Here is a 17,199-nt window from a genome sequence, read left to right as displayed (position 1 = left end):
GTCCCTCTCTCTCTCCTTGTTGATTTATCACTCCCTCTATCCTCCAACTCTCCCTCCCTTCACAGGTGACCTTTCAGAGTCCTGCCCAGGTGGAATCCCAGGGTTCATTGTGCTTTCAGACTGTCTGCTACCTTTGAGCGTCTGGGGAGTGCAGCCACATAAAAACACTCCCACACACTCACACAAATACACGCACACTCTCAACACTGAACCTCAATGTTGATATACAAATGTACATAAAGTGCACAGACATACACACACACACACACACACACACACACACACACACACACACCACTGACACAAATACACACAGTTCACACGAGTCAGTAATTCTGCCCATACAGCTGAGAGCTTGGTGTGACCATAGTCAGGGTGTTTAGTACAGTTAAGACAACTTGGACCAAGTGTGTATGGACGATACTGATTAAAAAAATGCTGATATATGACTTCAATAGACTTTAACATGTCTATACCATGTCTATTACATGACAAATATAGAAGGGCCGATGTTTCATAATAAAAAAGAAAGGAAATACAAAAAAGACAATTAAAAACGTAGGTTAGAGAGACGTTGGAGAAAATCCTAATGACCTGTAAATAATTTAGTTTACAAAGAGCAGCATTTAAAAAACAAGAAAAAATGCAAAAAGAATACTACTTTAGATAAACACTGAACAGGACACAGCTACATTATTATTATTATTATTATTATTATTATTATTATTATTATTATTATTACCACTAGTAACATCATCTTCATAAAGGGATATTACATTCCAAATTGTAAAATGGGAAATCACTAACCTATTTTAAATTTCTACTTAGATTTTAGGTAAAACACGGGGAGGGGGGATTGCACTTTTATTCCGAAGGTTTTAATATTTGAGCTATTTTTTATTTATTTACTAATTTATCAGTTATTTTGTTTAATGGGAGAAGAGGTTTGAGTGGGCTGCAATATTTTCATTTTAGAATTTTCTAGAGAAAACCTTTCAAGGGCCTGTTTCTGTCAGACTCTTACAATCGAGTAATTATAATGTATTAATTATTACAGCAATTATATTTATTTCTAATTTATTGAATCCTGTTTTTGATCCACTCTCTTTTTAAGTTAAAATAAAAACTATCATACTAAATGTTCTAATGTGTTTATTAAGTGTGTGTTTGTATGTGTTTGATGTGATACAAAGTGCTGCAGGAATTATTGTGTACATCCTTGTTCTGACCACAAGAGGGGGGAAGTAGAGAACTCCAAATCAGAGGAAGAAGAGCGTTTTCACACACATTAAGTTGATGTGCCAATTTTGTTATCTACTGTATTTGTTTATGGGAGTAGGCTACCTATTTATCAGATAAATTAAATGCTGTGCTAGTTTTACTTTTGACAAAATGGTTCCAGTAATCTTTTCTCCCTGTGGGACATAAATTCTAAAATGGGTTATTTCAGTTTACTAAGACAGAATGAACACAATAATTTAGTGTGTGCCAGTGTGCAGGCCAAATTATACCGTAGGTAGAGATGAGTTTCTACTGGACCTGACAACCACGTAATACAATCTTTTATGTCTCACCAAGAATATAAGATATAAATAGATAGATAAGAATAAGATAATAAATAACTCACCATTTGCATGTACACTTCTTGTCAAAAATCATTACCAAAGTTGATATATTGTCTGAATGCAAACGAATGTAATTTCCTTGTCAAGAACAAGTGCAGCGTTCCCTTCACACATCACAACAAAGGCAGATTGACTGTGACTTATTCAACCAGGCTAAGTTCATGTGAAGCATGGAGCCGTTTTTAGCTATAATTTTCCATATATTCTTTTCAAAAAATATGTTATAAAGTTGCAAGTAATCAATTTTAATAATACATTTGACTGTTTCTTCTTAATTTCCTTCAATTGCAACTCAGCATTCAACTTTTGCTAAGGAAGATATCTACTTAATCTAATTAACTCGGGCTGCTAAAGAATTACTGCTAATATACATTTGAATACATTTTTGCTTTGACAAAAGACTGTGGATTTTGTCACATCTCACTTCCATTAAAAGGACATAAGTTGTTTATATTTAGCTCTGAGGACATGAACCACCAAAGGAAATGTCATTTTAACCACCGATTTGCACCAAATAATTAAAAGCAGATGTGTATTCCAGTATGTGAGCTCAAATTGTGGAATTGACTTTTATGCAAGGAGTTTCCAAATAAACAAATGAAGGTGATTTTTAATTTATAGTAATTTATTGTAGACTTGAAAAAGTCACTTGAAAGTAATTGTTGCTGATAGACAATCTATTTATAGGGTTTATTAGAGTGGAAATAAAATATTTTGCCTTTTTTGGTCAAGTACAAGCAAAAACAAAGCAAATTGTTAAAACATATTGGTTTGGAATTATGCACTGACAAGAGCGAAATAAAATAAATTAATACAAATATTTTTTAAGATGGTGAAAAGATTGTTAAGTCACAATTTGACACAGACCACACTGATATCTGTATGTTTCTGCTCCACAGTCTAAACCAGAATATTTCAACAAACAAACAACAGAAATGTATTTGACATTAAGTTGTAGTACTAATAGTTATCTTTATTTAATTAACTTTAGAATTTAGTACCTTTGTTTTTCTAGTAGTGATACTTTTACTTAAATTACCTTAATTTACTTAATTAAGTAAATTATCTGAGTACTTCTACTGCCAAATGCAACGAGGTCAAAGGTCGAAGGCGAATTTGGCGCAGACGACGTAGGCAATGAAACACAAAAATTATAACAAACATAAAAACCTAATTTTATGGAAAATTAGCTCCTGTGCAATAAGAAGAGGGTAACAACGTGTTTTCCAGCGGAAACAAAACGCGGATGTGTGGGTGTGTGGGAGCCAAACGCTCCCTCATGGGCTCGGACGTCATCTGCGTCCCTCCCTCTCCGTTATCCCCTCACTCCTCCCTCTGTCTGCTCCTCACAGTCCGCTCTCCTGCCGGCCCGACCTCCGCCTCTGCCCCGCCGGACACCCGCACACACACACACACACACACGCCGCCAACTCCTGGGACGAACACGGGGGAGAAGAATTAGCCGGGACGCTAAAAAGACGAGAGAGGGGGGGAAACAGCCTGGACGTTTGCTGGGAGAATAGCAGCCACTCGCATAGCAGCATCTCACATATTCTCCCAATTATAGCTACTTTTTTTTTTTCCATTTACCCCCAATTAATCTTTGTCTTTAGAAGAAAATCAAAGTTTGCACTCCATGGAGAGATTTAAAACACAGCCAGGATATTAACGACTAACTGCGCCCTACGGAGCACAACCCACGGGCTGGGCACGCCGAACAGGACCGTTAGGTTTTTAGCTAGCTAGCTGGGACCCCCGACGACTTTGTGTGGGGAAAAAAAGGAAAAATATCTCTTTCGTTAAAATCCGCTGTTTGCTCTTCACTACGGGGGGAAAACACCAAAGTAATAAAGTAAGTAAAGAGCTTTACCGTTTCACTTTCATGTAGTCCTTAGTCGTTAATGTGTGCGTGAATGTGTTTACGGCGCTCCGCAGCCTCGCTGCGCTCACACGTCATTACGCATTCATGTCGGAAACAGTGCATTTATTACTTATTACTTTATTTAGTCACTTTGGAGCAGAAGCAGCCACAACTTTAAGCTTTTTAAAGGATAAAACATTTAAAATTCGCAATATGTTAGTTAGTAACTATATGACAGCTTTCTTTTTATAACGTTAGGTTTTTCTGTCAGTATGAAGCCGCGGCCTGGCTCATGGCTCAGGGTCTCTCTCTTAAGTTTGTAACATAACAGAAAACATGGTGTTTTATCTGAATATGTCCACGTTATGCTACTTTATACTTCCACACTACCAACTTTCAGAAGAAATACTGTACTTTTTGCTCTTCTTTAGTACATTTCTTTATATAGTTTCCAATTCCTCTAGAAAAACTTTGCTTTAGATCCATTATTTATATGATGTATCTAAGAAAGAGTGATGTCATATTATTGTTTTTAGTTGTGATGAGTTTAAAAGAAATCAGTGACTTAACGAAACTCCTCCATTAAATTCATGAAGATTGTATATCTTCCATTCAACAGAAGGCATACCCTCAGATTTATACAGTATCCTGGGGCTAGAATAACTGCCCCAATCAGGGCAGCTCAGCCAACTTAAATGGCACAACTGGATCTGCCTCCAGTCAGGAGAAGAGAATCAGCATGACAATGTTGTCTTCACACCTCCTGGACAGGCAGATACAATTAGGGGATTCAGTCGGTCTGCAAACTGATTGAATCCCCACATCAATTATTCATCTAGGTCACAGATGAGTGTCAAAGGTGTTGAAGTAATCTCTATGTAAAACACAGAAGATGAGATAACAGTGATGAGACAGATCGCTGCAGACTGGCTGACTTCAGCAGGGATGATTTTGATATTGTCTCTCATTTACTGTGTCACCTCTGCTTGCTTAAGCACTGTATCTTATACTTTGACACTAAGATGTTTTCATGATCAAATCACGATCCTGAGGAAGGTCTAAAATGTGAAGGATGTGTGTGACTCACCCTCAGAACCGTGTCGCTCACAATGCCAAAGGCATGACCTGAGTTACAGCTAATAGACCATGTGCAGAAAGCATGCAGCCTCCTGAACTGCCATTTTTTCCCACAATGAGGCCTTTCAGACCTTTATGGCTTTTACTCCGATATGCAAATTGTGGCAAATGAAGGATGTCAGTAGATAGCTTTTCATACATCATACCTACCATATATTATAATAAACAGTATTTTAGAGCTGATTCTAATGTTTTTCATGTTTTTACGCTGGTACAAACATCACATCTTTACTGTTATCATTGTTACATTAGCATGTAATTTAATTTTAAACATGACAAAGGAAAGCACAAAGGCTTCTCAGTGAAAAAGTGCACAAATCTATATATATACAGGTTTATAAACTGTTTTAGTTTAGCTGTTCTCATCAAATCCTCCTTCTATCAGCCACAGTGCAATGCATCTGTATGAGGACTTTGCCTGAATAATTAGCAAAACAATTTCTTATTTAGGAAATATTTAAAAAAAAGAATACGTATATAAGAAGAATCTGACTGAATAAAATCAGCATTCAAGAAGCTCTGAACTCAGCTGTAGTTGGTCTTGTAGTTATTCATTCATAGGCACATCAGTTTGAGTTTGTCTGCAAATGGCTCCAAAGTGACAGTAATCTGTTAATACAACACTGAAACAAAATATGAGCCACAGCAATGTTCGAGGTCACGATTAAACTTAGGGCTGCTGACTAGTCTAGCTGACTCGGATACTTTGTGATTCAGTCACTGTGCCTGTGCCTGTTTGTCTCTGATATGTTAAAAACTCAGCTTTGACCTCTCACATTATGTAGACTACAGGTTGTTATTGGTTGTTTTTTAAATGACTTAGCTGTGAACAACTTAAGTATGGATGGATGTGAGTAAATGGGTAGCTGTACAGACAAAGATGGTATCGTATGCGTGACTCACAGTCAGAGCACTGAGCACATTGCTACTGTCCCATGACTTGTGTTCCTCTAAAGTCTCCCATCATTCAGCTAAACAAAGTATTGCTTGAATTGACTGAAATATATTTTTCTGTGGGGAGTGAATGGGAAAGCTGGAGTGCTCCCTCAGTATGACGGCAGCATGTTTACATTCTCCAAATATTCCTGGACTCTGTACCAGGTTCCAGTGCAGTCCGTTTAGGAGTTGTTCTCCTTATTTTTTCATTTTTTAAATAAAATTTGTAGTTTGTAAATGTAGGATTAAGATCATTAACAGCTGGAGCTGTACTCTGCCGGCTCAGAGGGAGATCTCTGTTTACACTCACCACATTTTTGTGATGTATGTTCATAGTGAGCAAGAGAGGGGGGAGGCAGTCAGAGGACTTCCTTTTCCCTCCCCTGTCAGAACCAGCCTTTATTTTTATTGGACCTTTGCAATGGTCAGAGTCTAGTCACATGATCCTGTGGGCCAATGGAACGTGTAGTCAGGAAAACTGTGGGGTGAAAGTGCTTTAACATGCTGAATTCACCTAATGATCTCAACAAGTAACCCTAAAAATATCCTCCCAGATCCTGAAAAGCCTCCACACAGCTGGCTATCGGAGAAATGCAAAATATAAAGAATTGGCTCCTTGTTAAGTAGCAAGTTTTGGGTGTGTGCGCATGTGTATTTGGGAAAAAGTGGGAGCTGTACTCTTTCTGAGAGTTGTTATTATGGAAAATCATTTATTACACAATAAACTCAGCACATTTCTACATTCCTCAGTGCTTCTGCCCTTTGAACTATTTGTATTTGTGTTCGGAAGCTCATTTAGTTATCTGTTTTTGGTTAGATTACACTGCGCCAGACAAGCACACAAAGACAGCTCAGAGAATCTGGCAAAATGACTGGGAAAAATATGTCAGCCTTCCTATTCACCACCATTTGTACTGATGGGGGGTGGTGGGAGGAGAGACAAGGGAAAGCCCAATCCTCTGCCAGGCACGCTTTTGCAACAGGAAGCAGGGATGATGACTAACATTAGATGATGTGGAAACTGACGCAGTCATCGTATGGACAGTATCAGAGGCCGGCTCAATGAGAGGTGTCATCAAACTAATAGCTGGTGTGAATTATTTGTACTGAAAGAATTGGTAAAAGACTGAAAGACTGACAACAACGCTGTGTTAGACATCTTTAGACTTTTTAAACAAAGGTCTTCATTCATTTATTAGTCAGTGACCAATGATCCATGACCCACAGAGTGGTTGTACGTTCAGAGCGCTTAGTCAGAGTTGTTTTAGTTGTTGCTTCGCTTCGAGCCAAACTGCAGTACTTTATTTTATACTTTATTAAGCTGCATATTTTATAGAGGGGAAAGTATTACACATAGTTTTGGCTCTCTGGGCCAGAGAGGGAATCCTTCTTGATTACATGCAGGGAGCAACAGGGTGGGGATGGGAGTGTAAGTGAAGCGGTTACATGGCTTTGGCATTTACAACTGCATCAGGGGGAGGGGAGGTGCTGTCAATCTACAACGGGGTCTCCAGAGGAGGAGGAGTGTGTTGGGGGGGTGCCCCTGCTGATTTTCACATATGGAGAAATCATGACTCACATCTTTTAGATGCTATTTCTCCATTTCACCCCATTTCTCTAGCAATCCCTGAATTATTTATCTCTGTGTAAAAACACACAAAGGAAAGAGTTGCTTGGTTGTACGTCTGTGTTCTTCATGTTGTCCTCTTGAACTCTCTTTATGCTTATATAAAGTAGGTATAACCTACCGTCAGGCTTCAAGTGGGAGGGAAACCGTAGTTTAATTGTCTTAATTACATAATGGCAAACGTTCCCAATCACAGATGTCTTCCCATATGTAATTTGTAGAGCAGCTGCCTTTAAAGTGTGCTCCTATAGACTTTTTGTGCATGTTTTACCATGTTACCATTTTTTAAGGGGGTGGGCTCTACTGCTAGAACATGTGCATCTTGGACCTTTAGATTTTAACAAATAACTATTTCTGACGCCTTGTGTGTCCCGTGTTACAGGATGCTGTATGAGCTGAATGAGTGGTTCTGGCAGGAGCGGCTTTGGTTTCCAGAGGGCCTGGGCTGGGCTGACCTGGAGGATCGGGATGGACGAGTATACGCCAAACCCCGTGACTTGTGGGTGGCGCTGCCCATCGCCCTTGTATTTCTCATTATCCGTCAGATCTTTGAAAGGTCAGTGCATTTTTCTTACTCAGTATTTTTGTTCCTGATCAGTGACTTTGTTTGTTAATTCAGACGTTGGCTTCCTCTACATTTAGACATTTTCTTTGTGTCTTTGTCCAGAGTAACTTTCAGCTTCATATCTTGGTTACTGCCTTCTTTACTCTAATCAGTCATCCCCTTCTTTGACCTGTAATTTGATTACTTTACTTTAGAATGCAGTTTTTATCTCTTTCTTTTTTCCCAGCAAGACATTTAATCATCAAGCACAACGTACCTGTTTGCAGTAGCTAATCTTTTGGAAATCAGAGGTTGTTACAGAGTCCATAGTTTATTGCTAATAGCTCTCTTCCTCATTATTGTTTTTATTTCTAGATCCCACAGAGTCATCAAGGGCATTAGTTGTTGTTTTTTACTGCAAAAAGGTGCTACTTACATTGGCTAAACAAAACATTGTTTAGGCACTTTATTAGAAGTTATATATCTGCTTGATTTATTTCAATTGTGGTTGGAGAACCAATTAAAATGGTTTCTGTGGTTTCACCCTCCACAGCATCCACGCTTCATCAGTTTTCTGACTCCAACTTCTTATTTCATTATCATGCCTTTGGATATTTGTTTGAGTGTCAACAACCTTTTTATAATTCCAGGGTTGTGGCTACACCTCTGGCCTCTTTACTCGGGGTAAAAGAGACAGTGCGGCTCAAAGCTCAGCACAACCCTACACTGGAGTCCTACTACTGTAACCACACCAAAAATCCCACACAGGTAGACACTGACACAGACACACTGAAAAAGACTCATGTGAGTATCATGCTGCCCATATTTTCAGGAAATTAAATACTTAGGTCTGTCTTCTTTGTGCCATTCCCAGACTTCAATAACAAGTCTTTGCAAGCAGACTGGGTATTCAGAAAGACAAGTGCAGCGATGGTTCAGGAGACGAAGGAACCAGGACAGACCGAGTCTGCTCAAGAAATTTCGGGAGGCCAGGTAAACGAACACACAAATATTCTCTGTCTTTTAAACATAGATGCACACAAGGCTGTAGAGCTATAGAGCAGGTGGAAACAGCTGCCTACGCTTGCGTTCCTCTGGCTATATGAGCACATTTCTGAAGGCCATAGTAGCCTTCTATTTTTAACGTGCACTCATTACAGTGCTACTACAATGCAGGTAGCCTCACTCTTCAACACACTCATTAGCACAGAGCCTCAACAACAGGGCCTCTGTCACCACAGTTGGGTATTTTTATGTGTGAGCAATGACATAATGTAACACAAGCAGAGTTAAAACACTGGAAAGATCACTTGATAATACAATAATAGGCTCAGCTGTTAGGATTTACACTGTGGCAACTGATGACACTAGAAAATGTGTGCAGTGCTGTGGCTCGACAAAGCTTTTAGATTGTAAACAGCAGTAAAAGGTATTACAGGTGTTAGAATTGGACAAATGGGTAAGAACAAACAGGGTTATTTATTAACAAAATGCAGGGGACATGGGGAACCAAACACTAACAAAGTACCAACATAAAGAGACCCGAAAACACGGTGGAAAAATACAAACAAAACCATAAACAGATATAAAAAAATAACAACAGAAAATGCTGCGGTAACGCAGGAAAAGTACAAACTAATAACCCAACTAAATCATACAAAGTACAAACTAATTAATCAAAGCACAAACATACAAACTGAAACACAAACAAACTCACAGATGCAATACAAAGTAAAAAAAATCACTGCCTAAAGCAGGAAGACGCTAACAGACATACGAACCAAACAATACAAAGTAACAAAAAAAGGCACTGCAATAGCAGGCAAAAATACACACACACACACAGGAACAAAGTCCATAAAACATTGAAGGTGCTTAATGAAACAAACAAACATGATGTTTGTGTGATGGAGGGTGTAGCGCAAACACGATCCAACAAACGCACAAGACAAGAGTAACCATGTGTGACGTAAAAAACCAGCAATCAAACAGAGGACTGAGGGGCGCTTATAAACAGACAAAGACTAACAGGTGAAGTTAATCAGGGAGTGAGAGAGAGAGCAACAAAACAAAAACAAAGCCAGCAGACAGGGGTGCATGTGCACTTTTCATTTTTTCTTTTTGATGTAATTATCATAACCATTAGCTTCATCGTCATGGTCATTGTTCATGTTTAATTACAGAATCCTCAACGCTCTTTTTGACTTAAAGGGCCAGTTCACCCAAACGACAAAAAGACACAGTTCACATTATTGGATTTACTTTGGACAGGAGAAATAATTCATTTAGAAAGAAAACATGTTGTGTGGTTGAGAATTATCTGGAGTAACTAAAAATAGAATAAAAATTGATTTTCAGTGCTAAAAGCAGAGCGTGAGAGAAATGCAAAACAAACCAAAAAATCCTGATTTCTTTGCACTAAACAACCAGATTCTAACTTCGGTGTTTGAAAATTGATTGGGGTTGGTATTTTTCTTTCATTTGTAATGGGAGTGGAATTTATTTATATGATAAATAATCATTAGTTTAAACCCAAGCACAAGGACAGAAGTCTCAAAAGTGTAGGAATCACAAAATTACAGTACTGGGTATATTGTAAGTTAAAATATGTTTTTTTGCAATTGCGTGAACTGGCCCTTTAATCAGACAGCGAGTCAGGCTGCTTTGGCTGTGCTTGAAAAGAGATGTTAAACTAGTTGATAGTGGATTGGTGAACGTGTGAAGATATTGTGTGTCTACATGTTTGTCCCTCTCCAGTCACAGTGTGTTTTTCACATTGTGTGGTACAGTATTTCTTTTCTGAATGAATCTATTGTTTGTGTGCACACAACAGGCTTTCTGTCTCCACATTTCTCCCACTGGTGTGTCTCTCACTCTCTTGCTGTCTCTTCTTTCTCTGTATTCATTATTCTGTTCTTTTGTCGGTCTCTGCTGCACTGTCTGTGTGAAATCCTCACTCTACACCTGTACAAGAGGCTGCGGCAGCAATGACCCCCTCCCTGTGTCTGTTACAGGATATTAGCAGGGAGGATACAGTCTGACAGCTCTCATTGTGTGTGAGCACGTGTTTTGGCTGTGTGTGTGTGTCCTGATTTGACATTCTCAGTGTAGTTCACTGGTGTTTTCCAGCCTGGAATTTCTTTCCATCTTGCACTCTTGTGTGTTTGCAACAGTCTTTGATGCCTTCATGTGTTTGTTGGTAGAAAAACTGTCTATTGTCTTTTTCCCATTGACTGAGTAGAAAGTGTGTTTGTATGTGTGTGTTCTCTTGCAGTTGGAGATTTACCTTTTACCTTCTTGCTTTCATTGCTGGCCTGGCCGCCCTCATCGATGTGAGTACCGCCACGTTAACCTTGACTCCTGCTCTTCTTCCTCCTCTCGTCTCTTTTTGTCCACATACTCATTCATCAACCTCCTCTGCCAATGTTACCTGACGATTTCCGTGGTAGTCTGTCTTTGCTTCTTTTTTTTTTTTGATAACCTCAACTCTTGCACTGTCAGAGGGACAGCATTGACTTATTGTCATGCTGAGTCAGATGATATAAATACACCTGTCGGGCTCTGCTGTCTCATTCACATTTCTTCTCTCCTTCCAGAAACCTTGGCTGTATGACCTGAAGGAGATATGGCAAGGCTTTCCTGTGCTGGTACGTCTGTTGGATTCTAAGTACTCTGAATGCGCTAAAGCATTTGCAAATCCTGAAGAGGCTGAATCAGTTTCCCAAAAAAGGGGAAATACCTATACACAAGTCTCGTCATTGATAAAGTACAAGTGGGACTGGTGCAGCAGTGAATTTCAGTCAGCACCATAAAACCTGTTGCAAACATTGTCACTACTGACAGCCACAGTAGTCAGGTTGCTCTTTGAGTCCTAATTTGCAAGAGTCAATTTTTGTAGAACTGAAATTAAATATTCTGAATTGGCTGATCCAACCATGATGTTATTTAGAGTCATAATATTGGCATTATTGTGATAAAACTAAAATTATTGTTGTGGATATGTGTTGTATGATAGTGGTCAAGGTTTTAAATGATCACAAATGAAGTCATCTTTTAAGGAAAAATGCTGAGACAGTAGAATGACTTCTCAAATGTCTGTATTTATTTTCTGTTTTATTTTAAAATGAATAGAATATGTTTGGCCATACAAAAGTTATTTTTATGTTTTCGTCTGGGCTCTTGGAACTTGTTGTGGCCAATTATTAGTATGATACAAATTTCTGACATTTTATAAGCCTATATTAGAGAGAGGCAACAAAATTCCAATTAAGATCAAGAGATGAAATGTAAGATTAATCATTAAAATAATGTTTGGTTGTAACCCTTCATTGGGCAAACACAGGTGTGTGCACATTGGTGTGTAGATTTTAAAACGTTTTTCCTCTTCTTCAGACTATTCTGCCATCTCAGTATTGGTACTACATGATTGAGCTGAGTTTCTATAGTTCTCTGCTCGTCAGTGTGGCATCTGACGTCAAACGCAAAGTAAGTACATTTGATTTAAACAGTAAAAGAAGAAAATAAAAAATTATTAATAATTTACACAGGCAGTTTTATATCTGCCATATAATATAATTATTACACTACGTTCAGTTGTACTCAGGAGGAAGACAAACAGTCCTTACTTATTATCTGATCAGTTTGACATCTGGCATGGACTGTGGGTGGACATTAAACTGTTGTTACACGTGTGACTGAATGTGTGTGCGAGTGTTTGGACTTTGCTCACCCTTGGTCAGCTGAGCACAGTGGGGAAAAAACTTGGAACGTTTTTTTCCTTCAGCACAATATTCTAACCTAGATACCTTTTAAGCAGGATTTACCACCAAGCACACAGACCCAGTTAAAACACTCAACAACACACTTGCTATGCAAAAGTATAACAGTATATCTCTGTATAAGTAACATATCTTCTCTTTAGGACTTTAAGGAGCAGATTGTCCACCATGTAGCCACCATCCTCCTCATCAGCTTCTCCTGGTGTTTTAGCTATATCCGTGTTGGGACTCTCATCATGCTGCTTCATGACTCCTCTGATTACCTCCTTGAGGTAATTGTGTGTCCAAAAAGCTATGTGCACTACTTTGTATTTATTGTACTTTAGTTATTACAATTGGCTAAGAAAAGCTACAATTGTGATAGTGTTACAGGAACTACTGAATATTCTGCATCATGCAACTACCAAACAGAAATGGGGCCATAAATATTATTCACCACATCATATTTTATGTTGTGGTCATGTATCCCCACCTTTAGGATAAATGCTGTTTTTTGTGTCTTTATATTCTGCACCCAGCTGAGATTTAAGCTTGGTTCCAATTTCTTTGAAGTCTAAAGGCAATAGACTTAACATACATTGCCACCTTGTGGAGGAAAGTACACTTTGGTAGTTATTGGTGTGGTAGAGAAAAACCAACTGCTTTTAGAATTCAAACTAATGTGTTTTCTTTCTTTCTGCCATTGACAGTCTGCAAAGATGTTCAACTATGCTGGGTGGCGAAATGCCTGTAACTACATCTTCATTGTATTTGCTGCAATATTCATCTTCACTCGTCTGGTCATCTTCCCCTTCTGGTACACACACACTCCCAAACTGTTGATTTGATGTTTTATTATAATGTATTGTATTACTGATGTTACTGAGCTGTATGCAATCTAAAGCTTCTGTTTAATCCTCATTGTCCATTGCAGGATTATTTACTGTACGTGGGTATACCCAGTGACCATCTATGAACCATTCTTTGGCTATTACTTCTTCAACGGACTTTTGATGACTCTGCAGTGTCTACATATCTTCTGGGCTATCCTCATCATACGCATAGCAATGCGCTTTCTCACCAACAATGTAAGTAAACATTAAAAAACCTATCTGTAAAGTTAAAGATTTTGCTCATTCATCCATTAAATCAGGGAAATGTCAGCACTGATGTCATGTCTATCATTCAGCACTGTTTAAAAGACACATATATAGTAAATACACAAAATGCAATATTATATAGAGAATACTTATTTTTGTGTTCAGTTCAATTTTATTTTATTCATCTGAGTTCAATTCAATTCAATTCAATTCAATTTGTCCCTGATGCGAGTTTGCATACAAGAGCAGCATTAGCCAGTACAGCCAGCCAATTAAATACAATGTAAAAATGTAATTATTAAAATATTTTGAAGGATTAAAATACTGAAAAATATGTATGTTAAAAGTCTTGAAGGTGCTGTTTTAGTTGTTTAGTAAGTGCTGACTGATCTTCTTGCAAGGTGGTGTAAATATTGACATATCACCAGAAGCTGATTTTGTGGGTCCATCTGCCATTTGGTGAAAAAGCATTTTGTTATAAACAGCTGTGTGCTTTGGTCAGAGACGACACTATGACAGGTGTAAGAGTGATCCAGCAACAGGATCGTATAAATAATGAGCTAAAAGACACTGTGAAAGTCTCTGAACTGAACGAGTCGGGGGCCAATGAGTTTGTCACGTTAGTCAAGTATATAAAAATATCTATTATCACTACCTTAAAGAATAAGGTGGATTTGGCCACTGAAGTGCAATATTAAATATAATACACAAAAATGATAAAAATACTTCTGTGTGATCTCACACAGCTGAACAATGTTGATCAGTTGCTCTGACACTGGTCACCGATTTAGTACAGTTTGAGCAGAAGGTGTCTGATTTATGGCGTGTTTCTAATCAGCCTCCTCTCCTAACACTCTCTCAGGAAAAAGTAGACGATGACAGGAGTGACAAGGACGAAACAGACGAATCAGAAGAAGAGGAGGAAGACGAGACCGAAGATAAAAAGGACATGAAGAAAAATGGGCCGGTGCAGAACGGTCACGCAGTCCACAACAACAACCACAGCAAGACAGAGTGAAAGCAAACAAGTGTCACGAGGAAGGAATGTGAAAAAGACTCATATCCCTCAGTAGGGGAGCAGAAGGGAGGGATGTAAAGACAGAGAAAGAAGAACAGCTGTGGTTAAGGGAGGGATAAGTAATTCCCTAGAACGGGGAGCAGCGGTTATCCTGAGGACATGTGACACTGTTAATTTTGCACAACATAAAAACACACTCACACACGTTCATTCGTACTCGTAGAGGGCACAGAACTCCAGAAGATGATCTACACTACATTAAGAGGCACAGCTATTGTGCTTTCCTGTTGGAGAAAGGTGAATCACTGTCAGTGTGTGATGTCAGTCCCAAATTTTCAAAGCAACGGGAGAAAATGGAGAGGAGCGTGGCGCGAACACAGGAGGGGGCTCCTACTTTAGCTTTCTTGTTGTAACTGTGTGCCTTAGAGCCAGCTAATGGCTGCTTTATTGTTGTGTTGCTTCATTTCATTGTACCTTTTTAGTGTTCTGCTAAAAACACAAGAGTCAGAAAGAGTTGAAATGAGAGAATAGGGCATTTATTTCCCTAGCTTTCTGTTTATGCGATTACTGTCTATTACATACAGCATCTCTTTTACAAAGTAATATCATGCAGCAGGACTTTCTCATGTGCCGTGTGCCATTTAAAAAGGAGTCTGCCTCATAAGACCTGAGGAGTCAATTTAGTTTCAGTTTTTAAATATAATATTTTAATCCAGTTTATGGAAAACTCCTGCTTCCTAAAGACATGTTTCACTTGTTAAAGGTACAGTACTCAGTACTTAGCTGTTTGATCAGCCAGTAGTAGCCATAAATTAGTGCTCACCACAAACCCTGCAGCAGAAATTATGCCAAACAACCAAACCTGTCTGGTTTAGTTGAAGCAGTTTGATCCAGTTAAGTTTTGCATCCCACTATTGCCGTCACTCACTTGAAAGCGATGACTCTCACTAAAATAATTGCCAATGTGGATTGCTCTGTTGAAATGCAGGAGCTTTCCTGTCACTTTCAGAATGAAATAGGGCAGAATATTTTCAGGTTTATAAGCTTTGGCCAGATTACTTAAGTCACTGCCCAGTAGCTATTGTTATGTTTGTTAACCTGTGCAAGAATTTCTGTGAGGATCCAAGTGAATGATTTCATGTATGATTCTGTGTGTGAAACGGGTTTGCACGTATGTTCCTTTATGTACAGTATTTTGAACGATATCTGTTTTTAAGAGTTCAGTGTTTCACTTTTCAGATGAATTATGAATTTGTGAAATACAGAGTGTTGCAGTTTTGTTGTTATGCTTTAATGTTTTTTGTATGTCAAGTGCCTTATCTGTAATGTATGGGACGCTCTCTCTCCTGTCTTCATGTCCACTCCTTTTCCTCACTCCACAAATGAGATTTAGATCTAAGGCTAGAACGTTCTCCATCTCCACTGTCTTGTTCATCTCTCACTTTTTCTCCTCTCTCTTTATGAATTAATCTCCTTTCTCACTCTCATTCCAACACCATGTTCTTTTTTTTAACTAACCCAGACCAACCAGCAACCTCTCTTCCTGATACAGAAGAAACAGCTGTGTTATATACAGTGTTACCTTTTTGTTATTTTGTTTAATGATGCCTCAGTATTGTTATTAATAATAAAAGCCAAGACCATGAATCACTATAACAGTCTTGTGAAGCTGTTCTCATTTGTTTATGTAGCATGTGTTCGAAATCCAAAATCCAACAAATATCCAGATAAATAATTAGACAGTTAAACGTTATTTTGTCCCTTTAAATTCCTTTTAACATAATTTTTGGAGAGTTGTGGTGTGTAGTATTTTAGTATGCTAAGGACAATTAAATGTAATGCTGTCAAAAACATTAATGTGTTTAGTCCAAATCTGTTAAAGATGTGTCAAAAACAACACTTTCTGCAGAAATCTAAAATGTTCAGGCCTAATTAACATTCATTTATGTATAGATTCAAGTAGCAGTATTTTCTGAGATTTTATTTTGAAAAAGCATTAACAATTAATTTGATTTCTTCCATTCAGAAACGAAACCTTGATAACTGCAATTAGCAACCAAATGTTTTGGGACTTCACACAAGTAAAAATAAACTTTTTAAAAGGAGAAAATACAGTATTGTCAACACATTTCACATTTGTGCAGAGGTGAGCTGAACTGAGTTTAACATCTGTCAGGAGGTTGATCTATACCACTATTATCACTATTCCTACTACTAATAATAATAATAATGATAATAATAGGTGAACATATTTTGTAAATGCAGTAGAGTAAAAAAGCACAAGCTATCCCTCTGAATCAAAGCATAATAGCTAGTTAACTAGCTTTACTTCCTTCTAATGGGGAACTTGCTGGATGGTAATGAGCTTATGTGATGTAAAACACAGTGTTTGCAATAACTGTTCATAATTAAATAATATAAGAAATGTCATAATCCTAGATTTTTTGTAACTCAGCAGCACCTCTGCTGCGATCTCTCAGTGTTTGTAATATTCTCCATGACCCAACATTGTTGAAACTGTCATCTGCATGCTGCCTGCATACTGTAAACATGTTTCTGTCTAACTTGTTGGATATTAAAACTACATGATGCAT

General features: G+C 38.2%; 1 protein-coding gene across 1 annotated transcript; it reads left to right on the top strand.

The window, feature by feature from the left end:
- Positions 1–2,731: 2,731 nt before the first annotated feature.
- Positions 2,732–16,261, top strand: cers2b (ceramide synthase 2b). Its single transcript, XM_026373172.1, has 11 exons — positions 2,732–3,477; positions 7,569–7,742; positions 8,381–8,498; positions 8,605–8,723; positions 11,005–11,062; positions 11,327–11,377; positions 12,123–12,215; positions 12,652–12,780; positions 13,198–13,304; positions 13,422–13,575; positions 14,450–16,261. The coding sequence occupies exons 2-11, from the start codon at positions 7,570–7,572 to the stop codon at positions 14,603–14,605; spliced, it is 1,158 nt and encodes a 385-aa protein (XP_026228957.1). The 5' UTR covers positions 2,732–3,477; position 7,569; the 3' UTR covers positions 14,606–16,261.
- The last annotated feature ends 938 nt before the right edge of the window (positions 16,262–17,199 follow it).

This window comes from Anabas testudineus, chromosome 16 (assembly GCF_900324465.2).
Source record: "Anabas testudineus chromosome 16, fAnaTes1.2, whole genome shotgun sequence".
Taxonomy (NCBI): Eukaryota; Metazoa; Chordata; class Actinopteri; order Anabantiformes; family Anabantidae; genus Anabas; species Anabas testudineus.
This window is presented reverse-complemented; position numbering and strand designations above follow the sequence as displayed.